Raw genomic sequence first — 17,435 nt, 5'->3', positions numbered from 1 at the left:
TTTTTTTTTTTCATATTAGACAGGTTCTCGTTTATTTTTTTAATGGACATGGATGGATAATTGTGGTATGTTTTGGTCTATTTGGATTTGTCTGTTTACCGCATTTTTTTTTTCTCATGTTAGACAAGTTCTCGTGTATTCTCTAATGGACATGGATGGATGATCGTGATATGTTTTGGTCTATTTGGAGTTGTTAGTTTACCGCATGGTACCATATTTTTTGCAACCGTTATACATGTTTCCGCCTATCTTTGGTAAAAATTTAAGTGGCCTCGATTTCAGGTTGATATTTCAGGTTTTTTTTTTTTTTTTTTTGGCAATGGATATTTTATCAATATTTCAGATTGTAACATATTGCCTAAAACTCACAAATTTTTAATCTATAAATAGATTGGTGGTCTAACTCAAACCCATCCTCATCGAGTATCGTTCTTTAAAAAAAAAATTGACATCAAAGTGAGTTGTATCCACTTTGACAAAGACCTTATTTAAGGGTTCAATTATGTTTTACATCCAATGAAGTTGATTGGGTAACATTCAATCATGCACATGTAAAATATTCAATACATATTTTATGTCGGTGCATCATCTACTATACTATATCATGACAATTTTCCCTTGCAATTATTATCCAGGATTTATGAATTACAAGTCAAAGCCTTTTATCACTTGATCTCTATCGAAATTGGTACATATAAATTATAATAATTAGAAAAAAGATCAAATAAATTTGATCAGCAAAATTATTTATCCCCCCAAAAAAGTAAGAAACTCATCCCGGAATTATCCGGGATTTATTAGGGAACTTCAACTGCAAATTAATCCGATGAGTTGCATCCAGATCCGATTTCTTCACTCTACGATCCGTCTGCGCAAAAACAGCAAGTCCACGGGCAAAAGCAAACGAGCCCGTACCACCCACCACTCTCAGCTCTTCTTCTTCTTTACGCCCTAGATTCTTCGCCTCAATGCTGATACTTCCGGAATACTCACGCGTATGAAAAGTAAGATAAATTATATTAAAAGCCGAATGCGCAAAGCTCTCCACCGGAATTATGAACCCCTGCGCTCTTCCGACCACCCGCGACGTGTTCTCCGGTCCATCAGTGAGCATGCGGTGGAAGATCAAAGCTCCGCCGCCGCCAGGCGGTGGTGGTGCTGCCGCGGCCGCCCCGTGTTCACCGGAGCCGCCAGTCTGAGGCTGTTGGATGTAAAAGGACAGTCCTACCCTAGGGGTTGTTTGGTTCTTTCTGTGGGGGACTGGTGAGAACAGAGCAAGAAGTATAACTGCAGTTGTGGCTAAAAGGACTGCAGTACAGTATATGATTCTGGACAGCATTATTATTATTATTACAAGGGATGTGTTGAATTGTATTGCAATGTTTGAAGATGGTGTCCTTTTTAATAGTCTTCTTTTGAGTGTGTTTGTTTATATCTAGATGTTATGGTAAACTAATCCACCTTTTAGCTACTTCACCTAATCCACACACACACACACACACACACACATATATATATATATATATATACATATGTAACAAACAATACACCTACGTGTAAGAACCAATATCATAAATTTAACCCTTTTCAAGAATCAGGATAGATTTGCTCTCGAAAATGAAACTCAACCGGATAAATGAAAGAAAAAAGAAAAGGAAAAAAAAAAAGAATTATACCTAACTCCTGGGAAAAGACCATAAGGAATCAATTTGTGAGAGGCTTCGCCTTGCGTATATGACCCATACTATTGACGAGATCCTTTCTGGTGCACACGGGGAACATATTGATTCTCTTAAACTCTTTGAGCCGCCACAGTACATAAGGAAAACTCAGTTGATCTCGAGAAGTGAAACGAACCACCTCATTGAACCAAATGCACGTGAACAAATTCGTCAATGGAGTATGCTTCCTCACAATTATCGAAGCCTCGGCTAGTGCTGCATGCATGGATATAATCAAAAAAACCCTAATTCATTTTATGCATCATAATCTTGACAAAGACATTATCTCGTTCATGAAAAGTTGATGAAGAATCTTTCGAAATTACCCGAATGGCAAGAGAAAATGCGTTAAAATACCATGTTTTGACACATAATGAATAATTAGATTTTATCCTCACAAGATTAAAACTTCTAAGAAAATTAATTACTAATTTTTTTTAGTTTTTGAAATTCTTGTATTTAGTGTACCTTTCTTTCCTTTAAACCTCTTATCCTCTGGAAGCCCGTCTTGGCGGTACTGTGTCAACTGAACCTCGACTTCTTCTGGAGTGGCTTTATTTTTCTTCACTACAGCCTTTGCCTCGTCGTACACGCTGCTGCGGGCCCCGTGTTCTGAAATTGCAAGTTCGTGATTCGAACGCCAAAGTAAGGCCTCCAACACGCCGATTGGATCCCTCCTGAACTGGGACTTCGAGTCTACCCAAATGGAGTATCTAGAATTTGGGAAAAGACGATGGGCAAGCATCTGGAATAGAGAGTATTTTCTTCAATAAATTCAGTTGCCATGAACTTTCCACCAATTTAAAATTCTAACTTGGACATTTTTACTTTACCTAAGAATTAGAATGAGATGTTTAGGGAGGAAGCAAATTTTAGATATTTATGGATTGAATTAAATTGCAATTTGAACTTTACGTGAGCCAGAAAAGCAAAAGGACTTTCGAGGCAAAGATTGTAGAATGCACCTACAACGACACAGAATACAAGAAATATTTCGGATCATAAACTAACCCTATAACCTTCTTATTGCATTTTTAACATACTAAGACCTGGTTTGGTTATCAAGATAAGACTATGCGATCTTATGAAAACCCAATTGTGTAATTGGACTATAGGAGGTCAACATAATTCCGAGCTCATTTTCCCACAATTTGTGCCAGTCCAAAAACTTATCGGAGTATGTAACCAAGGATCAAATTAAATATAGTTATTTTATAAATCATGACTACTTTTACCAACCAAACAAGGTCTAAGTGTAATTAATGGTCTTCCAGAGATATCAAGCAGACAGAAAACTTCCTACCACTAACACTAAAGTATAGACTCTATACCAAAGGGGCAAAGAGGTTCGTATAAGTAGATACGCCATATGAATAACTTAAAAGTTAAAACATATACATGCGTATATTCAATGTACTATACGTATTTAACAAAAACAGAAAAGCAAGCACTCAAATTCTGTTTCTCTAGACTACCTGTTACGAGCTATTTTTTGTTGCACAAGATTAATAATTTGCATAAAATGTAAAAAAAAAAATAGAGTTTCACACCTTTGGTATTTTACCGTTCAATCTTTGGTCTCTGAAAGGCAAATCCCTTACTACTAAAATACGCCATTTCCCAATAAAACGGCTTTCATCAACCTTGTTCCCCTGCGCTTCCTGTGTTGCAAGTGTAATTTCATCCCAGAACGCCACATAGCAAACCTACAACCATTTATGACCACACACATAAGTCATAAGTGAGAATTATACAGAATCTCCTACAAGCTTTTTTCATATTTATAAGATGATAACAACCTTCTGAAGTGAGGTTTCAAACATTCCTATAGGTTGATAAAGATCGTCACCACCACCAAACGCGCACGTAGAGACTACAACTTTGCAAGTATTCATGTAGCTTTTGTCTTCATCAGAAACCCTAAAACCTCCTCCTTCACTGTAGAAGCCACAGTGGACCTCAGTTCTTTCAGTCACCTATAACATAATCCCGTATTATTTCAAAGCTACGTAAATAACTAGCAAAAATTCCATAAAAAGCTCTGAAGCGTGGATCATTTTCTGACTTAGTATCACAAAAACTAAATATTCTACAAATCCAGCTTATTACCTTAAAAGAGTGTTCTCTCTGCTCGAGAGTTTGGTTTCCTGTGAATAAATTAAATCTTGTACCCTCCAAATACATTGTGGATAAGTTGAAGTTCCGCTCTTCACCGACTCTATCAGTCTCCCTTGCATAAACCAGCTCTTTTATGGGACTGTTAGAGTCTTTATCATTGGGAATTTTCAAAATCTGAAGTTCTTCACGAGGTAGGAGCTTCAAACACCCTAACTTAATTCAGCAAAAAAGAAATAGTCGTAAACTAAAACGCTGTTGTTGTAAATACGAGCAATAGACCATTAGAGCTTAGGACATAGTTAAAACCAAATACTGACACATTAAATGGATTTTTCAATTTGACATCTATAACTTTCGTGTGTATCACTTAAACTGGTTACCTACTACATGTTAGGGTAGGGGAAACAGAAACGTATGAAGTTCCTAGTGTTCGTCAAATTATTAAATCCAGATACATATTTTTCATCCCATGTTTCTATAAAGAATAAGCTGATCTTCAACCCCTTCTCGATTCCAATATTAAGCCTCGATGTAGCTTTCAAGTTGCAGAAACATAGATATTTGCAGTATGTTTCGCATTTTACTTACATAAATCAGTTGTACTATCAGAAGTTCTACAAATTCACTCGTATAGGTGATAACCACACAATCCTCAAGATTTGCTTAACATTATCTTAATTCAGTACTAATGACCTTGGTTTTCTGGTAGTAAAGAAGCAATTAGTGATCCCATCACAATCTCAAAAATAATGGGATGAATCATTTCAATGTTAAACTACATACGTCTATTTCAAGCAAGCTACTAATGAAGATCAATAACACTAACGCATATATCACATAAAACCATTGAAACGTTGTCGTTTGTATACACGACCCATAATTTGCGATCCTTCCATTTTCCCCCAAAATTAAGCAGACAATTCAGTAATCTAATTCCACATGACTAAAAAAAAAATAGTTCAATTGAAAAACGAGAAGTGTGACTCACGCTCTCTAACGCCGCCAACAACGCGGGTGGTGGGATCGAGCTTGTTCAAGTTCCCTTGGGGTTTAGTATCGCTAATCTGAGCAGCTACATTTTCGGATTTCTTAGCTCGCGGCGGACTCCGACTATCGGCGCCGCCGATTTTGAAAGCCTCGTAAACTAGGAGCGCGGTGGCGAAGAGGAGGAGGAGGGCCGGCCACCACTTGAAGAGTTTAGTGAGGATTTTTCGGGTGAAGTCCGGCCTGCCCCTTGGACCGGGTTTCTTGCGCTTACGGCGGATCGGAATCCGCATACGGGTTGAGGGGTCTTCATCGTCGTCGTCGGAGACGGAGATTGAGATGCTGCTGTTCAACACTGACGACGCCATTGATTACTCAGTCCTTCGCTTTCGGAATATATTAAGAATTAATCGAAACTAATTTTTTTTTTTTGCCGCATTTGAAAAAGGGTTCGTGAAATTGAAGAAATCGTGTTACTCGTTTCAATAGAATCGTTACGTAAGAGTTCATAGCGTTTTATTAAATATTCGGGTTTATTGCATTCAGCACCCCTATATCTTATTTAATTGTTAAAAATGCCTCTTATTTTATTTTATTGGTGAAAACCTCTTAATAATTTATCTTTTTAGAAAATTACCCCTAAGAACTCATTATTTAGGGGTTGTGTACTTAGAAGAATGCATTACCCCCTAAGGACGTCATCAGCTTATTTTCATTAATTTATTGTTGATTGTATATTGTCATTAATTTATTATATTCGTATAATTTTCACCGACTGTGATTAGTTTACTATCAATTTCCGTTTGGTGACAATAATCTTTATTCTAATGAATGTATATTTCATTTAATTTCTATCACTCCTCTAATTTGTTGTCATTTTTATTGATTTAATATCAGCTTATTTTTAGTTTTAATTGGTTTACTATCGAAACTTTTTTGCTACGATAATCTCATATACTAAAAAATACGAAGAGATAACAAACAACAGTAATTCTAACACACGGAATCGTATTTCGTTCAGCAACAACACAGTCTCCAATAATCCAATCGGACCGAAATTAAATGAGTGAGTGACATCAAAATTGGATCGTCTCCAGTTAATTGAGAATTGTGCCTGACTTTAAACTTAAATGCGATAAACAATTATAGAACCCAAACTCAAACTCCTTAATAAGATGAAACCCACTATTGCATGTTCTAGACCCGACCCACTTGGATCTCATTAAGCTAATTAAACTCAATTAAGACCCCAATCTCACATCAATTCAATTATTCAACAATACAAGTAGCTTTAATCTTCAAAATTAAAGATAATCATCATTATAAATGAGTTAGTTCATCTTGCCACCTATGTTTTTCTCATGGAGCTTCATTTAATTTATTTAAATATATTTGTTTAAGTGTAATGACTTATGTCCCATCTTTACAGCCAATTACACCTCTTATATTTCTATTAATAATAAATAAAACTAAGAAATGGGGTCAAGTGGTTCAAATATCTTACAAATAAAAAAATAAATAAAATAATAATAAATCCCAAAATCCCATCCCCGTCAATTCCCATTCACTTGCTACTCCCACCCCCACTGGCTCACTCCCACACAGGAAAAAAAATGGCTGCCATATTTTCCGTTTCCCATTTTACCCCTCTCCCATTCCTCTATTTACTAATACTCCTCTCTTCATACCCTTTCCCCATTTCCTCCTTCAACATCACCTCTCTCCTCTCCTCCTACCCCGATCTCTCCGACTTCAACAACCTCTTCACCACCACCGCCGTCGCCGCCGATCTCACCACCCGCACCTCACTCACACTCCTCGTCGTTCCGAATGCCTACCTCCGCTCCGCCTCCACATCCGCCTCCTCCCACCCTTCCCCGACCAACCTCGCCGACGTCCTCCGCTACCACGTCCTCCTCGAGTACATCACCTTATCCGACCTCCGCCTCATTCCCCCCACCGGCAAAATCGTCACCACTCTCTTCCAGACCACCGGCCGCGCCGCCGCTAATTCCGGCACCATCAACATCACCGTCGATTCCTCCGGCGCCGTCACTTTCCACTCCCCAACCTCCAACGCCACCCTGCTCTCACCGGTCAAAACCCTGCCCTACAACATATCGATCCTCTCGCTCAATTCACTGCTGATTCCGTACAACGTCGATCTCACGGCGTCGGAAACTCGCCCGCCGCTAGGGCTGAACATCACCAAGGCGTTAATCGACGGCCACGATTTCAACGTGGCGGCGTCCATGCTCGCCGCCTCGGGGGTAGTTTCGGAATTCGAAGCCGACGAAGGCGGTGCAGGGATCACACTGTTCGTCCCCACGGACGAGGCGTTCTCCGATCTGCCTTCCTCCGTCAAATTCCAGTCGCTACCCGCCGATAAGAAAGCAATGGTGTTGAGATTCCACGTCCTCCACTCCTACTACCCATTGGGATCTCTCGAATCGATTGTCAATCCGGTTCAACCCACTCTAGCCACGGAGCTTAACGGGGCGGGTAGCTTTACCCTAAACATTTCCCGGGTTAACGGGTCAGTAGGAATCAACACCGGCGTACTACAAGCTTCTGTAACCCAAACCGTCTTCGATCAAAACCCCGTCGCAATTTTCGGGGTTTCGAAAGTGTTACTCCCCAGAGAGTTTTTCGGTAGCAACCCAATTGATCTAAACGAGCCCAGCGGCGGCGGTGGTGGAGGAGCAATGGGCACCGCTCAGCCGCCGGAGACCGCTCTCTCGCCGGAATATCCTCCAATATACAGCCCGCCAAATCATCCGGGAATGGGTAACCGGGCGGCTGAAACAGTGGGGGTTATGAGAATACTCTTGATTCTGTGGTGTACATGGATCTGTTGCCACCTATTTCTATAGCTATATGAAATTGATTTTGATTTTTGGATTTTTGTGTGTGATTCATTCCATAACACGAGAAAGAAATCAAGAACTGTTGAGATATTTGCTATCTGCCAACAATTTAGGGTAGAAGGTGGTACCCCCCATTCAATTGTCACCATTTATTCAATCTGCACTATTCTTATTGTAAAGAAACTGAAATTTTTGGATAATAATAATATGTAAAACTAGTACCATTGTTTTCTGTACGAGTTTGAATTTACTACAGAAGGTGTGAGGTTATCAATGCAGAATTGCAGGTGTTGTACTTTTGATGTTACTTTTCTTTTCTTTACAGCAAAACAGAAGAGGGAAGAAAAAGCTAGATGATGAAGTTGCAGATTTTGGTTAACAGTATATCAAATTGTGATGTATGTTATAAAGGGTGTGTGGAGAAGTTCTCCTTTTGCTTACACAGTTCTGCTCTTTCCCATCTCATTTTTACCAGGTATTTCTATGTTTTATTATATATTTGTTAATAATTGCCTCTCTTTTTTTTTTCCCCATTTCTTCTTGGATAATTGAGTAGCATAAATGAGAGTCGAGAGATGATATATTTATCTCTAAAAGATTCTTTCATTGTTCAACTAAGCCCTTCTTAAATTTTGCCAAATTCATAGGGCCCTTTAATTTTAAGAGATTTTCAAGAGCTTATAAGATGTTTAAGAGCTTATAAGTTCTTCCAAAACTTTCGTAGTTTTTTTCTAAAAGATAATAATAATAAGGTCCTTTAATTTTAAGAGAGCTCTGTAATTGGGTTATGTGTGTTTGGGTGGGGTGTTTAGTACATAATTTCTTAATAAACTACGATAAGAGTTCAATTTTCTCATAATTGTAGACGGACTCAAAATTGTATTCTTAAATGAAATTTCAAATAATGTATTATGTTCTTAAATGAAATTTCAAATAAGGTTCAAGTATTTCTCACGAGTAGCAGAAACTTAGAATATGTAATGAAAATTAATATAGTTCCACAATATTTTATGCACCCATGAGCCAAAAAGATTCCATCCACTCTGAGCTCCTCGAATAAATAGGACTCAAGTCAATAATTATAGTAGCCAATGATGGTACGGATAAATAGGACTCAAGTCAATAGTAGCCAATGAAGGTACCATTAGTGAGTCAAGTCAGCCGTGTACGACGGCATTTTACTCACGGTTGACGGAGAGTCTAGGGGCAGTACAAAGGAAGAAAGCAGAAAGGGAGGCGTATAAAGAGAGGTATGGTTTCAAATGAGAAAGAAGAGATCAAATGAAAGAGTATTTAAATAAGATAAGGATTGTGCTTCTCCAATGATCGATGGTAGAAAGACAGTCTATTCAATGCTACATCGGGTGAAATACAGTGGTAGATTTTTACTATTTATACACACACATATTTGTGTGTGTAGATCAACGATAAACAATCATGTTTACCGCGGTGTAGTCTTCATCGAGTATCACATATAAAATAACCTAGAAGGACCTACCACATCATTTGGGCCAGAAAACACAACAAAGGCCCATTTTGAAAAGAAAAAAAATGATATTGGGTTTTCTTATATCATATTATGCTTACTAGACTCTACCAAATGCATCCGATTCGGACCATAAAGATCTTAATCCAATATGATCCAATCTGTATATTCATCACACTTTTTATACACATCAAAGAAAGTATGATCTCTCCTCGAAAAAAAATAATTATGTGTATAGAATGTTTCGAGATTCGGGCTGAAATTCAAATCAAGCTATTCGATTCTTAATTCAAGATTGTTAGTTAAAATTTCCATTTGAGCTGGATTTGTTAACGTAATGAACCAAATTTGCGACACATTTACGTTTGATAATCTTTAAAGTTGACTCGAGCTACAAAAAAGTAACTTCGATTTGTGTTTGGCCAGATTAAAGCTCATTTATCGAACTCAACACAGATTTAAAAACTCAATAAAAATTGAAACAAGCTTGAACAACTATAAGTTCGGTTCCAATCTGACTTGTTTACACAATGCTTTTATTTATTTATTTACTTTATATATTATTATTATTATTACTATTATTGAAAAAATTGCAATTTTTTTTAATGCTTTTAGTTAGGGTCTTCTGGTAAATTCTTTTGTTGTGAATTAGTCAACAAAGTTGGGTTTGACTAAATTTGGATAATTATTCAAGTTGATTTTGTTTTGGAAAAGGATTAATTTTATTGGACTACATATAATATACATCATCGTAGTGGGCTAAAAAAAATTAGCCCATCAACTTGCCACTAACAGTATTTAACCTAATGCACACACAAATTTTCCATACCATACAAAAAAGTCACATCTTCATAATCACATTCACACTATAATATAAATATATCCTATTTACAATCACATATAGGTGGTGTTTGTAAATGATTATTTAAAAGCAGAAGTTAGTAATTATGATTTAAGTTAGTTTTAAGTGCTTATTTCTAAAAGTTGGGGGTATTTGCAAATATTTCGGAAAATAAACTAAAATTGAAAAAGCAGGGTTAGGGGTGCTTTTAAGAAAATAGCTTAAAGCAGATTATTTTAAGAGAAGCAAAAACAAAAGTTGATTTTGCAAACACTTAAAAACAGATTATGAGCAAAAAAAACCGCATAATCACTTTCAAAAAACATTTGCAAACACCACTATAATTTGAATTGACTGGATTATACATAATTGTATAAATAACAAATACTACTATGTTTAAAAGAAAATATACTGCAATAGAATCTTGATAATTTAAGATTCAAAAAAAAAAAAGAATCTTGATAATTTAATATTTTATGAATTAGTTCTTATTTAAATAATATCTTTAATCCGGTTTTAACCTTAGAAACAACGTGCTAAACTAATAATAGATAAATTTAGGATAAATTATGAAAATCTCCTGAACTTTTATCAAATTACGAAAATACCCTTATTTATCTGTAATTACTAAAATTCTCCGGATACTTATTTTTTCCTTACACCGACCGCCTTACAGTGTGATTTTTCACGAAATCTTTTTGAGTTCAGAGAATATTTTCCAAGAAATGCCAATTATACCCCTACTGACGTGGAATTACTTTTATGCTACTTTTTAAAGGTAAAAATTACGCTCAAAGGAGTAATGGTAATACTAATAAGTTGCGAACGGATCACTATAAGAAAAATAAAGATTTTGTTTAAAGGTCCTCATAGGGTAAATTTATCTCTCAAAAGTAGCATAAAGAAATACCACATCTGAAGAGTAGAATCGACATTTTTTGAAAAATATTACTTGTAATAAAAAAATCGTGAAAAGTCACATAGTAAGGGAGTTGGTGTAATTTTGAAACAAACATCGGGGTGAATTTAATAATTACGGATAGCTAGGGGTTTTCATAATTCACACATAAATTTATTGTAGTGTGCTGTGCATAGGACTGAATAGAGGGGTAGTGCCACGCGCCGTGGTGGGATATTTTGTACAAAAAAAAAAAAGAAAAGGAATAGTAGTAGTAGTAATTAAAAGATGAACCGGCTATCAGGATTCATTTAAGACCGACCTTTATTGTGGTGCTGCCAGTCAACGCCCTCTCCTATTAGTAACAAAGACGTGTTTGTTTGTTTAATTATTAAAAGATAAATTAAATAAATACAAAAAGTTTGAAAATCCAAACAAAAATGTGATGGAAGGAATCCCACCACCTAAGTCTTGACTCTCATTCACAGACCTCTGTTTTTATTATCTCTCTCTCTCCACCAAAAGTCAACCCTCTCTTTCTCTCTCTAAAAAAAATAAACTCTCTTTCTCTCTCTCTCTCTATGAACATTTGCCTTCTCAGTGATTACAACACACATTCAATCACATGAAAAGTCTTGACTCATTGAGCATACACCGATAACAACGCTACTCTCTCTCTCTCTTCATTTTCCTTTTTTTTTTCTTTTTTTTTAATTGTTTGTAGAATCAGTAGATGGGAAACGGGGCAGGGAAACTGACGGTGTGCTTCACCGGAGTGGGGCCCACGGCCGACGATCCCCGGCGGAGGAGGAAGGATATGGCGGCCGGAATGGTTATTCCCGACCCGTTAGACGATCTGGGTCACTCCTTCTGTTACATCCGACCCGAATTGACCCGACTCTCGTCGTCCAAGGTCCACTCCGAAACGGACGACCCCTCGACGACGACGTTTCGGTCAATCTCCGGAGCCGCCGTCAGCGCCAACACCTCCACCCCTCTCTCCACCGCCTTGCTCGACCTCTACTCCTACAACACCGTCGACCGCGCCTCCGCCTTCGAAGGCTCCACCTCCTTCACCTCAATCCCCCTCCAGCCCATTCCGAGGAACTCATCCGTGCACTCCGGCCCGCTCTACAATCCGGGTTTGGTTCCCAATTCGGGCCCCATGGAGAGGGGATTCATGTCCGGCCCGATCGAGCGGGCGTTCATGTCGGGCCCACTCGATCCCGGAATATTCTCCGGCCCCCTCGAGAAGGGCCGCTCCGATCAGTTCCTGCGAAGCTACTCCCACGGCGGATTCGCCTTCCGGCGCAGATCGAGAAAAACCTCCTTAATTCGGGCCCTCAGACGGGCCTTATCAAGGGGGATTTCGAGAGGCCAGAACTCAATCGTGGCACCGATCAAGGGCCTGGTTGCAATGAAGGAAATTGATTGGGCGGTGAGCTCCGAGAAGCAAAACGAATTGACAGTTAACAGCAGTGTGAATTTCAGCAGCGAGTGCAGCTTAGACGAAGACGAGCCGTTAGAAAGCCGGAATCTGCAGTGGGCCCAAGGAAAAGCCGGCGAAGATCGAGTCCACGTGGTGGTTTCCGAGGAGCACGGTTGGGTTTTCGTCGGAATTTACGATGGGTTCAACGGTCCAGATGCACCGGACTATCTGCTATCCAATCTGTACTCCTCTGTTCATAAAGAGCTCAAAGGTTTGCTCTGGGATGACAATAGTACATCCAATTCATCTTCTGCTGCAATCGGGACTTCCATCTCGGCAGAAGACGAATCCAATTCGAATCAAGATTCCAACGAGGACAATTCGCGCGACAGGACTAAAGACGGTTGCTCGAGATGCGTAGAGCAAGAGAATTACCCTTGCACAAACGGCGACGCTAATGGCGAATTGAGATACAAGAAAAAACGGGGAAGAAACACGAGGAACAAGTATAGAGGAGTGGCGAAGAAATGGGAGGAGAATCAAAGGAGGTGGAGATGCGAGTGGGATAGAGAACGATTGGAGCTCGATAAAAGATTAAAGGAGCAGTTCGATAAGCACAGATCGAACGGATCGGGCACAACGAATCACGCGGATGTGCTAAAGGCTCTTTCGCAAGCGTTAAAGAAAACGGAGGAGGCTTATCTCGATATTGCCGATAGAATGGTTATGGAGAATCCAGAGTTGGCTCTGATGGGTTCTTGTGTTCTTGTTATGTTGATGAAGGGAGACGATATGTATGTGATGAATGTGGGCGATAGTCGAGCTGTTTTGGCTCAGACGAAGGAGCCTGATCTTTGGAGCCAGGATTTGGAGAGGATTAACGAAGAGACTTTGTATGATCTCGAGGCGTTTGATGGTGACGCGTGCAATGCTCCGCCTAAGTTAACCGCGGTTCAGTTAACTATGGATCATAGCACCTCCATCGAAGAGGTAAAAAAATAACTAAAAAAGCCCGATTGGGAAATTTTCTTGATTTTAATCGTTCGGTTTGTTGTTAGTTGTTTTTTATATTATTGATGGTATAATTGTAATTTGTTTGATGTTCAGGAAGTTGTAAGAATTAGAAACGAGCACCCTGATGATGCTTCTGCTATGGCTAATGATCGGGTTAAAGGTTCGCTAAAGGTGACTCGGGCTTTTGGTGCTGGTTTTCTTAAACAGGTGTGTGTGTATAAATAATAATTCTTGAATTCGACTTTTCGTGAGTCGATAATGTTGGTAAATTAAAAAAATTATAGATATATGCTTTTGTTTTGGTTCCTTTGTTACATGAGAAAAGCAGATTCCTAGGCCATGAAAACCGAAAAGTTGTTCTAATGAATAAAAACATTGAAAGTAAATATAGGCTATGAACTTTTTCGAAGGCTTTTACGAAACAGATAAATACAGATTTTGTTCCTATATTAAGAAGCATATTCCGAGCCGGACGCGAAAAGGGATCTCGATAGTTTCGTAGTATTTCCAACTTTCCAGCTTTCGGGATTTTTTTAGATATGGAATATTGATTGATTTGGCTATCGGTTTTGCTGAAAGAGTAAAAGGTTGAGCATGAAACTGCAGCAAATAAAATATCTTGCTATATAATATTTTTCGTATAGAATAAAGAATATATTCTATCTTCCCGTCAAATAGTTTTCCATGCTTTTAGCAATTGTCGAATTTTTCTAATATTTTTTTTCGTTTGAATTTGATTTTCTTGCAGCCGAAGTGGAACCAAGCACTTCTAGAGATGTTCAGAATTGATTATATAGGAAATTCGCCATATATAAACTGTCTGCCGTCACTTTACCATCACCGATTAGGGCCGAGGGACAGATTCGTAATTTTGTCATCCGACGGACTCTACCAATACTTCACCAATGAAGAAGCTGTCTCGGAAGTCGAACTTTTCATCTCTTGGTCGCCCGAAGGTGATCCAGCTCAGCATCTCATCGAAGAGTTGCTCTTCCGTGCAGCAAAAAGAGCCGGTAAATATAATAAATATACATATGTCTATATATACATACGCCTTTTTATATTTTAGGGCTTATTCGTAATTTTGCGTCCTAATAATAATTCAGGAATGGATTTTCACGAATTGCTCGAAATACCACAAGGGGATCGAAGGCGTTACCATGACGATGTTTCGATAATTGTTATTTCGTTGGAGGGAAGAATATGGAGATCATGTGCATAGTTAGCGAACGAGAAACGCGTCCAAATTTTATTTTTTTTTTATTTTAATTTTTGTTATATGTCAACCTTTGTAGAGAAATATGATCTGTGAATTTATGTGAAGGTGAAAAAAAAAATCACCAGTTTCACTGAAAAAAATGAACTTGTTTTTTTTGGTAATTAATAAAAATGGCAACCTAAAGAAGGAATTTTGATAATGATTTTCATTTTTTCAGCACTTATTCAACGAATTGCATAAAACTGTAGTAAATGCAAATGCAGGTGGGGAGATTGGTTGGTTGATAGATTTATTTATTATATATGAATGTAATGAAGAAGACTGTCATCTTATTCCTACCTTTGTCATTAATAATACTTGAACCGATAACCAATTATTACACTCTATTCAATCTCTATATGTATGACATGTTACAATTTTTTGAGGTTTTTTTTTTTTTATTATTCAAGATATTTGTATTTTCTTACGACCCGTTTGGGTGAGTTTATTTTAAATAGCTGATAAATTGTTTTAAGAACTAATAAACTGTTACTTCTTACTTTTAGAATTAATTTTTGAAGTGTTTGAATAATAAATTTATAAGCTGTTTTTACTCATTATAATATCATATTTGCTATTCACCAACTTATTTTTTGAAATTTTAAGATATTTTTAATAAAAATACTAAACATTTTGAAAAAAACTTTTAAGCTTCTAAACACATTATAAGTTGTTTTTAAGACCCTATAAGATTAACCAAACACCCTCTAATTGGGTAGGTGAATAAAATATTAAAGAGAAAATACAAAATGTTAGTGAGTTTGAAAATATATATAAATCAATTGGAGTATATTATTTGATGAAAATTTAGTAAAATAAATAAGAAAAAGTGGACCAGATAAAATATGGAAATGCAAAATTAATGATCACAATTTTCATCTAACAGTTTAGCCTTACAGTCACGGCATTCAACAAAGTTGACCACGTGCTACAATTTCAATATACTAGTAACTCACCCGTGCGATGCACGGGATCTATTCTAAGATTAAAATGTATTAATGACTAAAAACACGTCGATAATGTAAATCGAATACCTCTATGAATGAAAAGAGGGTGTGCTAATACGATTCATGGGGACAATTTAAAGAAATGAAAATATAATACAATCCAAAAACTTAAAAAATAATATATGTTACATTTGATTTAAGTACCGAGTTAAACAAAATAAAATATAAAAAATTATAAAATTGTGATACAAAAAATAAACATTATTTGACCCAAATGGTACAACTATCTAGTCCAAGACACTCGAATTCTTAACATGAAACTTAATTATCAAAGTAGTGTTTTACAACACATGCATTTACATCGCCTATAACTCGTCTAATTCCTTGCGAATAACATGCACATTTTTTATTCTTCAAATACAATCAGTGATACACATTACTGAAACATGAATCACCTAAAAGTGTAAGAAATAAATACATTTTTTACTAAATGACCTTAATTAAAAAAATAAAAAATTTCATTGGAGTCAACAGTAAAATTAACATAAAGAAGAGTAAATATTAACTGTATTTTTATGTACATTTCAACTATATTAAATATTAATATATGAATGTTTACAAACTTATATTCAAAATTAAGATTCTAATAATCATGCATACTCTAAAAATTCAAATTCAAATTCAAAATGTTTGATAAATGTAATATATGTGATATAAAAACTAAATTCTAATTCTCGAGAAAAAAAAAAAACATTGTTTCGATTAATATATAAAAAAACTCTATCAAAACAAAACCTATGAAAAATAAGTATGGTCAAAGTACAAAGTTTGGCATGTATGGTATATTTTAATTGAACTGTAAACGCAATTTAATTAATTACTTGTATGCTTATTTTGTAATATATAATGAAAATTAATATTAATATACATTTAATATTTTTTATTTAATGAGATTTTAGATCTTCCTCAAATTTCAGTTTGCAATCTCAACAAATCTGTAATCGAGACCTACTTCATAAAAATCAATCTCGTAATATTGTACGTCGATTTCTTTTCATTGGAATATCAAACCATTTTATTTTAGGGAAAGAGATAATTTCACTAAAATATTTTTTTAATGATCCAAAGAATACACACACATAATGTCCTCGCTGGATTGACAACATCCATTTTCACATATGTATATCTTACTATATATTTCGCACATTATTTTTAATGTGTTTTTTCCTTCCCTGATCAATGTAGAATTTTTGCTATATAATTTATATATTTCTCTAGTTAGTATAGGTTTTTCTGCAGCAGCAGTACTTCTAAATTCTAATATGCTTGCACAAATAATTATTCCTATTTCAAAACATACAAAATCAAACATTGTCACAAATACATCTATGCATAATGTTGCTAATATATCATAATATTGGAATTACAGTGAATGAAGAAGGGTGAATCTAATGTCATGTACATAAAGATTCAAAAGATTAATAGCAAAAATTTATTATGAACGTACAAACTAATAATATTTTACGTAAATATTAAAAAAATGATAAAATAAAAGAATTATTACGATACGTACAAATTAATATTGTAACATGAAAATATAAAAGCTAAAGAAGATTTATTTAAATATATTCAACAAATCATATAAGAATCTCTATTACAAATAACGAAATACATACATGAGTTACTTTAGTATTTTTTTATTACATTATCACCTTCATTAAACTCAACTTCTTCTTCTTCTTCGAAACTAAACTTACAATTATTGAATGTCTAATCAAAGATGGAAAACCAGAAGTAAAAGTTTTTAAAATCCATCCATAAAATATATCTAAATTATATCTTTGCATTCTACACAACGCCACAATACTTCTC

The 17,435-nt window shown here is 36.2% G+C and overlaps 4 protein-coding genes across 4 annotated transcripts; 2 read left to right on the top strand and 2 right to left on the bottom strand.

Annotated features, from left to right (window-relative positions):
• Window positions 1-562: 562 nt before the first annotated feature.
• LOC105958895 (Disease resistance-responsive (dirigent-like protein) family protein) lies at window positions 563-1,467 on the bottom strand. Its single transcript, XM_012982899.2, has one exon. The coding sequence runs from the start codon at window positions 1,337-1,339 to the stop codon at window positions 773-775; it is 567 nt and encodes a 188-aa protein (XP_012838353.2). The 5' UTR covers window positions 1,340-1,467; the 3' UTR covers window positions 563-772.
• Window positions 1,468-1,535: 68 nt separating this feature from the next.
• On the bottom strand, window positions 1,536-5,273 carry LOC105959191 (DNA-directed RNA polymerase subunit beta (DUF616)). The gene is made up of 6 exons (XM_012983237.2): window positions 4,828-5,273; window positions 3,831-4,048; window positions 3,521-3,697; window positions 3,272-3,427; window positions 2,190-2,466; window positions 1,536-1,937 (listed from the first exon to the last, which is right to left on the bottom strand). Exons 1-6 carry the CDS (start codon window positions 5,189-5,191, stop codon window positions 1,705-1,707), a joined length of 1,425 nt encoding a protein of 474 aa, XP_012838691.2. The 5' UTR covers window positions 5,192-5,273; the 3' UTR covers window positions 1,536-1,704.
• A 1,002-nt stretch (window positions 5,274-6,275) lies between these two features.
• Window positions 6,276-7,926, top strand: LOC105959190 (fasciclin-like arabinogalactan protein 4). The gene has a single exon (XM_012983236.2). The coding sequence runs from the start codon at window positions 6,437-6,439 to the stop codon at window positions 7,694-7,696; it is 1,260 nt and encodes a 419-aa protein (XP_012838690.1). The 5' UTR covers window positions 6,276-6,436; the 3' UTR covers window positions 7,697-7,926.
• Window positions 7,927-11,310: 3,384 nt separating this feature from the next.
• On the top strand, window positions 11,311-14,776 carry LOC105959189 (putative protein phosphatase 2C 4). Its single transcript, XM_012983235.2, has 4 exons — window positions 11,311-13,334; window positions 13,452-13,565; window positions 14,107-14,371; window positions 14,465-14,776. The coding sequence occupies exons 1-4, from the start codon at window positions 11,649-11,651 to the stop codon at window positions 14,578-14,580; spliced, it is 2,181 nt and encodes a 726-aa protein (XP_012838689.2). The 5' UTR covers window positions 11,311-11,648; the 3' UTR covers window positions 14,581-14,776.
• Window positions 14,777-17,435: the final 2,659 nt, after the last annotated feature.

Source organism: Erythranthe guttata, chromosome 14 (assembly GCF_056151865.1).
Source record: "Erythranthe guttata isolate IM_541 chromosome 14, IM_541, whole genome shotgun sequence".
NCBI lineage: Eukaryota > Viridiplantae > Streptophyta > Magnoliopsida > Lamiales > Phrymaceae > Erythranthe > Erythranthe guttata.
The sequence above is the reverse complement of the archived record's forward strand: the minus strand, read 5'-3'. Positions and strand labels throughout refer to the sequence as shown.

Coding starts and splice junctions, on each gene's coding strand:
- LOC105958895 (XM_012982899.2), bottom strand. CDS start 1,339: ATGCTGTCCAGAATCATATACTGTACTGCAGTCCTTTTAGCCACAACT.
- LOC105959191 (XM_012983237.2), bottom strand. CDS start 5,191: ATGGCGTCGTCAGTGTTGAACAGCAGCATCTCAATCTCCGTCTCCGAC. Junction 3,428..3,520: donor TTGAAACCTCACTTCAGAAG/GTTGTTATCATC, acceptor AAATGGTTGTAG/GTTTGCTATGTGGCGTTCTG. Junction 2,467..3,271: donor TGAACGGTAAAATACCAAAG/GTGTGAAACTCT, acceptor TCTCTATTCCAG/ATGCTTGCCCATCGTCTTTT.
- LOC105959190 (XM_012983236.2), top strand. CDS start 6,437: ATGGCTGCCATATTTTCCGTTTCCCATTTTACCCCTCTCCCATTCCTC.
- LOC105959189 (XM_012983235.2), top strand. CDS start 11,649: ATGGGAAACGGGGCAGGGAAACTGACGGTGTGCTTCACCGGAGTGGGG. Junction 13,335..13,451: donor ATAGCACCTCCATCGAAGAG/GTAAAAAAATAA, acceptor TTTGATGTTCAG/GAAGTTGTAAGAATTAGAAA. Junction 14,372..14,464: donor CCGTGCAGCAAAAAGAGCCG/GTAAATATAATA, acceptor ATAATAATTCAG/GAATGGATTTTCACGAATTG.